The sequence below is a fragment of the Hipposideros armiger genome, unplaced genomic scaffold (genome assembly GCF_001890085.2).
Source record: "Hipposideros armiger isolate ML-2016 unplaced genomic scaffold, ASM189008v1 scaffold_202, whole genome shotgun sequence".
NCBI classification, from domain to species: domain Eukaryota; kingdom Metazoa; phylum Chordata; class Mammalia; order Chiroptera; family Hipposideridae; genus Hipposideros; species Hipposideros armiger.
The window spans coordinates 458,038-467,664 of NW_017731552.1; the positions used below are offsets into that span (position 1 = coordinate 458,038).

General features: G+C 49.9%; 1 protein-coding gene across 9 annotated transcripts in view; it reads left to right on the forward strand.

Annotated features, from left to right (window-relative positions):
• NFIC (nuclear factor I C) overlaps nucleotides 1-9,627 on the forward strand; it is a 63,940-nt gene that overhangs the window by 34,699 nt on the left and 19,614 nt on the right. For all 9 annotated transcript variants that reach the window (XM_019653419.1, XM_019653418.1, XM_019653417.1 and 6 more), the window contains exon 3: nucleotides 7,801-7,872. In XM_019653419.1, coding sequence (XP_019508964.1) covers nucleotides 7,801-7,872 — 72 coding nt within the window. The remainder of the gene's footprint in view (nucleotides 1-7,800; nucleotides 7,873-9,627) is intronic.

The window sequence follows — 9,627 nt, forward strand, 5'->3', positions numbered from 1 at the left end:
GGCCCTCATATGTGGGATCCGAACCGGGGCCCACTGGCATCCCAAGCCAGTTCTTAACCATCGCGCCACTCGACCGGCCCTCCTTTCCATTCTTAAGTCCTCAATGCTAATGTTGCCACCTCAGAGAAGTTCTGACCTGACTTCTCTGTCAAAACCACCCCAGAGCCACTCTCTCTCCCCTCACCCAGTTTTATTGTCTCGGTGAAACTTAGAACCATGTGAAATTATCTCAGCCTTCTTCTGTTTACTCGTTTCCTGTCTGTCTCTCCTTCCTTGGCTCTCTTCCATTTCTCTGATGCCTGGCAATGGCAAGTAGTAGGTGGTCAGTAAACATCTTTGACATGAATGCTGGGGGGCGGGGGGGTACGTTGACCTTCCAGTTATGAACACTGGACGTTTTAGCCACCAGGATAAAGAGAGTTGTCGGATGCAAAGGGAGTGGGTGCTCCGGGGCGGGAAGGGCGGCACCGGAGGCCATGGCAGTGCCTTTGTCATGGGCTGGGACAGACCAAATATGGGCTCATGACCATTGACAGGAAAGAACAGTTTGTACAGTCTGTCAACGGGATCCAGGTTACATTTCTATTGTCGCTATGATCATGTGTTTGTTTGAGCAAAAGGTTATAGGTGGTGATGGCATTCTGGCTGCACATGAACACCCCACAGACCTAGGAAGTCGCAAGAACTGGTCCCCAGTCAAACGAGGGTGTCACTTGAAATACAGCTGCTGTCAAGGGCCAGACTCTCCCTCATACTAGCATGACTGTGGTTAGCTATGCTTCATGCGTAGTTCTAAAGAGCCTTGTGTGTCTCTCTGAGAAGGAGATCTTTGAGGAAGGTCCTGGAATAAGGGGACAGTGCAAGCCATGTAGATACTGAGGGAATAGTGTTCCACGCAGCAGGAACAGCCCGTACAAAGGCCCTGGGGCAAGACCAGCTTGGTGTGTTGGGGGAACAGCGAGGAGGCCCATGTGGCAGGAGCAGAGTGAGCGAGGGGGAGAGGGAGGAGGTGAAGTCAGGTTGTGCAGGGCCTTGTGGGCCAAAAGGAGGACTTGGGCTTTTACCCTGAGGGAGGTGGGAGCCCTGCAGGCTATGAGCAGAGAAGAGACAAAGTTCATTTAACTTCTGAGTTTGGCAAAATGCTGTCACCAAAACAGTATTTATCTCCTTATCTGTGATTGGACCATTCTCTCCCTGAGCTCAAAAAACCTCACACCTGTAAAGTCAGGCAACAATTGAGAAAGCCCACTTTACAGATGGGGAAAACCAAGGCTCGGAGGGGAGAGAGACATGAGTAGTCCAAGGTCACACGCTAGGTTGTGCCAGGGCTGGGACTCAAACCCAGGTTTTGGAGCATGGCTGTAGCTTCCAGAAGATGCCTCAAGTTCAGACGAGTTTGGGACGTGCCACCTCTTCTTCAAGACCCCAGCACATTTTAAAGGCTCTGAAAATCCCACACTTGCCCTGAGAACTCCAAAGCAATGCCTTTGACCACGGAACCCCATGGTCCAGTGAAGTGTATTCACATCTCAAGACACACCATAGGAAATCCCCAGCTCAGCTGCTGACAGCATAAACCTTGGTTCACTGGCTTCCGCAGCTCTGCTTTAGTTTTTACAGAGTGTCCATCCATGTTTTCCTTGTGTGATTGAGAAGGCATTCTGAGCAGCACTGAGGGCCAAATTGAACACCTGGTCTGAGCTGAGCTGCAGAAAACAGATTCAGGGCGAAGGGGCAGGGTTAATGAGGTCAGGAAAAAACACAAGCAAAGCTTTTAAAGGTGGTGATCGACATTATGTAAAATTCAATAAGATATTCATTTATATGTTTTTAAGAGAGGACAGATAAAACCAGGTTGGCATATCCATTTTCTTTGCTGTGTGGCCTTGGGTAACTTATTTATCCTCTCTGGGTAATCCGGGGTTGTCAGCCTCAGTCAAGAACTGCTGCAGAGAGTTGGGTGAGATGATATCAAATGCATCAGTTTCCCAGTCTAGAAAATGGGTTTGATAATCAAATATCTGTCCTAAGGCAGTTTTGAAGATTAAATGAATCAATGGAGGTGAAACTTGCAGCCCCATATAGTCAAAGGAATGACTCACTAAGTGTTAACTATTGGAAGTACTGTCTCAAATGGGAGTGACTTTGTCAACCCTCCCAGGAGCTCCATTCTCAGCCCCTGCCTCACCAGGGACTGCTACTCACATCTCCAGGTTTGTGTGGCCTCTCGTGCACTTAGCGTGGCCTGAAATTCCCCTCCTGATTTATTTGATTACTTATTCATTACCTGTTGCTTCCCCATTAGGACGTCAGTGCTACAAGGACAGGGATTTTTGTCTGTCTTGGTCACTGCTGTGTCCCCAAGACTTTGGCACCCAGGAGTGGCCAAATCTTAGTGATCAAAGGAAGGAAGTAAATGGTAGTGCAGTTCAGCTCCAATTAATGGATGAGGAAACAGAGACTCAGAGACGGCAAAGAACTTGCCCAAGAACACAGAGTGAAGGGCCAGATAGACAATATTTTAGACATGGCAGGTCACATATGGTTTCTGTCATGTATTCTTTTCTCTTTTTACAACGCTTTAAAAATGTACAAAACCCTCCTCCCCCCCTTTTTAAAAAGATTTTATTGGGGAATTGGGGAAGGGGAACAGCCAAGTTGTTGTCCTTCAGTCTTAGTTGTGGAGGGCGCAGCTAGCTCAGCTCCAAGTCCAGTCACCATCCGGCCGCCCATCGGCAGCTCACGGCTGCTCAGCTCAAGGTGCCATGTTCAATTTTATTTGCGGGTGGGCATAGCCCACCATCCCATGCAGGAGTTGAACTGGCAACCTTGTTGTTAGGAGCACATGTTCTCAGCAGCTGAGCCATCCTGCAGCCTGTTGACAGCTCAGTAACAGCTTAGCTGGGGCGCAGATCACTGGCCCATGTGGGATTCGAACCGGCAACCTGTTGCTCAGAGCTCGCGCTCTTAAACAACTGAGCCACTGGGCTGCCCCCACTCACTTTTTTTAATTGCCTCCACGTAAAGAGCCTTTTTAGATATTTTTCTCCCTAATCATTCCACCCCCATGAAATTTTAATATCACGGGTATATTATATCTATATCTACATATTTATGTTTTATACATAAAAAGAGCAGAACTCTTTAGTCCCTTCCATCTGCCCCACAAGAACCAATTTTCAAGAATGGATAGATCGAGACCAGGGTCTCTCCCCCTCGGCTCTGCTGATATCGGGGCAGGGTCATTCTCTGGGGGGTGGGGGGGTCTGTCCTGGGCACTGTGGTGTGCTGAGCCTTATCCCTGGTCCCCACCCACTTGATGCCAAGAGCACCTCCAGTGTGACAACCACAGATGACCCCAGACATTGTCCTTGGGGACAAAATTGCCCCAGTTAAGAACCTCTACGCTAGGCAGACAACTTCTAATTTACCTCAGCTTTGGGAAATAGACTCTCTGAGCTGGGCCTCAGTTTACCAACCTCACCAATTGGGTGGATTTAATCAAATGGTGCCATGAAACTCTTAACACAGTAAGAGCTCAGCAACTGAAAGCTACCCATTTGGGGGCTGAGATATCTTGGAGCATTGGCCCTGGGGCGTTAGCTGGCCTTTAGACATTATCTACCCATGGGTACATCTGTTCAGACCAAAGGAAGGTCTGTTTTAGGGCTGGATGTCTAAGTACAATGGAGGAGGAGGAATCATCAGTGCCCCCTCTCTTTTTTCTGATTTTTCATGGAACACCCAGAGCTGCTTGGCCTAGAACTTTCCATGTTGATGGCAATGTTTGGCACTCTCCTGTTTGGTCCACCAGCCATGTGTGGCTCTTGAGTACTGAAAGATGACCAGTGAGACTGAAGTTCTGACCATTTAATTTCATTTCAATTTAGCTCATTTAAATGCAAAGTCACATGTGGCTAGTGGCTCCCATACTAGACAGCTCTAGAAGCTGGGAGTTTTCAGAAACCAAGTGATGGGCAAGTGATCAGCAGGTGGATGAGAAATATTTTGAGGTTTTAGAGATGATTAAAAATAAGAAGGCATAATAAAAAGGAAGGAAATTCTGACACCTGCTATAACATTGATTGAACTGAGGACATAATGCTCAGTGAAATAAGCCAGACACAGAAGAACAAGCACTGTGTGATTCCACTCATAGCAGGTCCCTAGAGGAGTCAAATCCATAGAGACAAGAGTAGATGGTGGTGCCAGGGGCGGGGGGAGGGGAAGGGAGGGAGGGAGTGTTTAATGGGGACAGAGTGTCAGTTTGGGGAGATGGAAAGTTCTGGAGATGGACGGTGGGGACAGCTGCACAACAGTGTGGAATGTGCTTAATGCCACTGAGCTGTGCACTTAAAAATGGTTAAAATGGTAAATTTTATGTTATGTATTTAACCACAATATAAAAATTAAATTTAAAAAATTTTAATGAGATGACATATAAGTACAGCCTCATATTATTTAGAAACTGCACTTACTTAAATAAATAAAAAGACTTCCCTGAACTGTGGAAAAGGGCAACTTCTCCAACACAACAAGAGATCTATAGAAACCCACAACTAACATCATACTTAGCGGTGAGAGATGCGTGACTTCCCCTAAGATCAGAAGCAAGACAAGGACATATGCTCTCCCCACTTTTACTCACCATTGCTCTGGATGTCCCAACCAATGCAATAAGGCAAGAAAAGGAAATCAGAGGCATACAGATTGGAAAGGAAGAAATAAAACTGTCCCTATTTGCAAATGACATGATGGTCTACATAGATAATCCCAAGAAATCTAAACAAAAATAAAGGCTCTTAGAGCTATGAAGTGAGTTCAGCAAGGTTTCAGAATACAAGATTAACACACAAAACCCAGCTGCATTTCTGAATGCTAGCAATGAACAATTAGAAACAAAAATTAAATTAAAAACTCAGTATTGTTTATAATACCTCCCCAATGCTACTGTGTATTGATTGTCAAATTGGTGGCAACCCTTTTACACTTATTAGCTGACTTGGCAACCCAACAAACCCTGGGAGGTAGGGTTTATTATCGTCCCCATTCTACAGATGAGGAAAGTGAAGCTCAGAGAGGTGAGGTAGCTGGCCTGAGGTCAACGAGTGAATGAATAATGGGACAGAGACTCCAACTAGAGCTAGCCATACCCTAGCACCATCTCTTTTAATGGATATAAAGTAACTAGGGCACAGACAACAACAGAGATGGTAATACTAGTAATAAGGTCCCTCCTCCAATTGATAAAGGCTCTTCCTACGCAATTGATAAGGCTCTTCCTACGCAAGAGCCACTGTTTGGGGTGCTTTACTGCATGCATTGTCACCTTTTCCCTGACAAGCAGCCTCTGAGGGAGGTGTGGTGGTTGTGCCTATTGCAGATGAGGAGAGTGAGGCACAGAGAGAGATGAGGCATTGCATCTGAGGCCCACAACCCTGTCTGCCTGGTTCCAAAGCACAAGCACAGAGGCGATGCTCAAGAAACATCTCCCCTTCTTGGGGGAGTGCCCAGGTGCCAACCAGACACTGCTGCCTGCTGAGTCCATGTGGGCACTGGTTCCTGAAGAGGGTCCTGTGCCCGAGGCCAGGAGCCCGACGGCTGCCCGGGCCGGGCACTTCCCAACAGAGTGGCCGCCTGTGACTAGCCAGCAGGACTGGCTGGCTCCAAGGGGCCGCTGGCTGCCCAGCCCGGCAGTGGCCACAGGGCTCAGGGCCGAGCCGGGCATATTCCCCTCGGCTGCTGCCCAGCCATGCTCAGCCCAGTCAGCCATGACTGGATCTGCAAATACAAGTCAAGGAGGGGTTGCTCCCATCTGCTCCTGGATGTGAAACAGACACCGCCTTGCACAAGCCCTGCTCCTAGGCTGTTTATGGCATCCTCAATCTTAGCAGCCAGTAGGTATGCAACACACAATCTGTGCAAAGCCACTAGCACAGTGCCAGACAAACAGCAAGGGCTCATGACTGTTTTAGGAAGTATCATTATTATTATTATCCCCATGACAACCCTGAGGTAACTGAGGCCCCCAGAGAGGAAGTGACCTCCCCTTGACCACACCTCCTCTAAGGCTCCCAAACAGATGGGAACTCAGGCCTCTGATCCCAGAAGCCAGACAGCTCACGCACACACAGGGCATTGGAAGTCTGGCTGCCCGCACAAACCAATGAACGAAATACAGCTGACCCTTTAACAGCATGAATTTGAACTGTGCGGGTCCACTTACATGTGGGTTTTTTTCAATAAATACTGTAAATGTATTTTCTCTTCCTTATGATTAACTGAATAACTTTTTTTCCTCTAGTTTAGTATAAGAATACCGTATATAATACATATAATATACAAAATACATATTAATTGACTATTTACATTATCAATAATGCTTCCGGTCAACAGTAGGCTATGAGTTAAGTTTTTGGGGAGTCAAATTATACAAGGCTTTTTGACTGCACAGGGGATCAGCTCTACTAATCTCGTTATTGTTCAAGAGTCAACTGTGACCTTCATAACAGAGCACAAGTGGTTTAGGGTGGGGACCTTTTCATTTTCTAACTCATTTTCCTTGCCTATATAATAGGTACAATTATAATGCCAGCTTTGTGGTTATCTTAAGGATTTAAGGGAACATACAAAATAGGAACAATAAAGCGCCATATTTGTGATCATCTTAGAGATTTAAAAATCTTAGTAACAATAGTAATAATAATCTGATGGACATTACCATGCTCTAAACACTTCATATGTATTATCTCCTTGCCACCTCTTGCTCAGGCCTGGGTGATGCTCACACCCATTTGAAAGGGGAGAAAACTGTGGCTCAGAACAGTTAAGTGACTGAGGGGACACGGACACACACACACACACACACACACACACACACACACACACACACACACACACACGATTTCTCCTGACTTTGGGGTATAGCAGGTGGGGGGTCCTATTACTTCCAGCTTTGGGGTGTGGCAGGTGGGGGGCCCTGATTCTCTCTCTGGCATTTGATGGTGATTTCCACCACCTTCCTGTTTGACCTGAGAGACAGATGGGTGGGTCTGGGGGGTCCCTGTCCAGCTGGGCTCAGCCATGTGCCCCTCTCAGCCCCGGTCCTGAGTGGATGTGGGGCCTACAGAGGGAGCTGGCGTGATCACCCTCCATCCAGGCCACCGGAGCCGATAAAGCTGAGCTCAGCGTCTGTCTGCTATGCCCGTCTGCCAAGGAGCCTGATTATTTTTAGATAAGATGGAGGGGCGGACACCGGGGCGGGAGGGAGCCACCATGCCAGGCAGGTGGGTGGGGGCATTGCAGCTACAGAGGCCCCCTATTTTGGGGTCCTGAGTGGCCCCCCCGAAGACCAAGGGCTGAACCCTTAGGACTTCAAGGACAGAAGCCGAGGGGAGGGGACCTGATGTCTCAAAGACTTATCTCTCTGGTCCTCAGTTTCCCCATGCCAGTAAGATAGGCTTGATAGCTCCTACCTCCTAAGGCTGAGGCAGGATTAAATGAGCTACCTTATTTCACAGATGAGGAAACTGAGGCTCAGAGGGGGAAGAGCTCTAACCCACAGCAGAGCCAGCCCCTGGACATAGGTTCTCGCCCTATGCGTGAGGCCACATCCCAGCACATGGGGACCTGCGCTGGGGTCTGCAGGTGCCCAGACAGACATCCGTGATCTTCTGGGGCAGCAGCCAAGGGAGGGGGCCAAGCAGAGACCTGGGGGCCTTGCAATGTTTAGGGGCCATCCTCTCCTCTTGGGATGGGGGTCCCTGCAGTGTCACCAACTCCTCCTCCCTTTCTTTGCAGATGCAGAACAGAGCGGCAGTCCCCGGGCAGGGATGGGCTCTGACCAGGAGGACAGCAAGCCCATCACGCTGGGTGAGTCTGGGGAAAGCGAGGGGTGGAGAGCACAGCCCCATCCTCATCTTTTATTTGGGAATCATTTTCTGAGCACCACCCGCCCCCCCCCATGTGCTCTGTGTGGCCCTGTGTTCACACCTCACACATACGAGTATGAACGGTTCATTCCTCACAGCCATGCTGTGGGGTAGGTGCTGTGTTGTTCCATTTTGCAGATAAGGAAACTGAGGCTCAGAGAGGTTAAGGGGCCTGCCCAGGGCCACCCAGCACTTAGAACCCACAACTCTGAGCTCCCAGTGTCGGGACTCCTAAGTACTCACACCACAAGAGAGGTGCCAGAGGGCCCTGCAGCCCCATGGGACATTTAACCATCAGTAGGATAAGTCAGCTCTGTGTTGGGGGATGGAAAGTGGGAGAATTTGCCAGAGGCAGGACTTGGAGCAGAGCCCTGAAGGACGGAAAGGATTTAGAAGCTGATTCTGCCGATTCCCCCAGGATCCCGACCCCCACAGTCTGTCCTCCCCACAGTGGCCAGAGGGCACCAGTGAGCACCTGAGCCAGGTCCCACCCCTCCTCTGCCCACAGCCTTCCAGGGCTCCTGTCTCCTCTGGGTAAAAAGCCCAAGTCCTCCCTGTGGCCCCCAAGGCCCTCAACGAACAACCTGCCCTATTCCCTCCCTGCCCTTGCCTCTGCCCTCTCTCCCCCTTGCTCACTCTGCTCTAGCCACAAGCACCTCCTCACTGTCCCTCCAACATGCCAGGCACAGTCCTGCCCCAGGGCCTTTGCACATGCTGTGCCCTCTGCCTGGACAGCTATTTGCTCTCCCTTTCCAGATCTCCCAGCTCTCAGCTCAGATGGCCCCCCTCTCAGAGAGATCTTCCCTGAGCCCCTGAGCTCAAGCAGCCTCAGCCTCTCTTGATTGATTGCCACCCTCTATTTTATTTTTTCAGAGAAATTTAGTAATTGCATATGTGTTTGCTTATCTCTCCTAATGGAACATCACCTCCTCAAGGGCAGGGGTTTTTGTCTGTCTCCATTACTGTTGTGCACTTAGTGCCTAGAATAGGACCTGGTACACAGTAGGTGCTCAATAAATATTTGTAGAGAGAAAGGAGGGAGGAATGAAGCAGAGAGAGAAAGAGAAATTAGAGATGGCACAGCCATGCCCAGGGAGGCCAGCTGGTTCCAAGAGGTTCACAGGCCCCCCCAGACTGCTGCTCACTGGCCGTCTGTGACCCAGAGTCCTCCATGGCCTGCTGAGATCCCCAGGCATCTCCCTCCAAGCCAGATGTTCAAGGCAGGCAGGGGGCAGCGGTGCTTGGGCCAGGCCCCCTGGGGAGCTCCAGCGTCTGACTGAGGAAATCACTTCCTCCCTGCTCGCCAGGGAGTCCCGTGGAGATGGAGCTGGGCAAGCGCTGCACAAACAGGAAACCCCGATGGGGGGGGTGTGTGTGCTGACACCAGCTGGCCAGCTGTGTCGGCAGGAAGCAACCATGGCCACTTCCCCCTGGACACTGGGGGACCACCGCCCTGTCCTCCCCAAAATGTTGTGGCCCTGAGCATCCCAGCATGAGCCTGAGAAGATAGTAAGTGCTCAATAAATGGTGTGCACAAAGCTTGTAACCGGGGAGTCTGGGGTTCCCAGACTACCCAGGGTCCCCAGACTACCCAGGGTCCCGTACAGCTTGGAACTGAGCTCGGTGGTGAGCTCCCTGTGGCCCATGCTGCCCCCTGGAGGCCTGGAAAAGAACTGCTCCCAGCACACATTCCCCC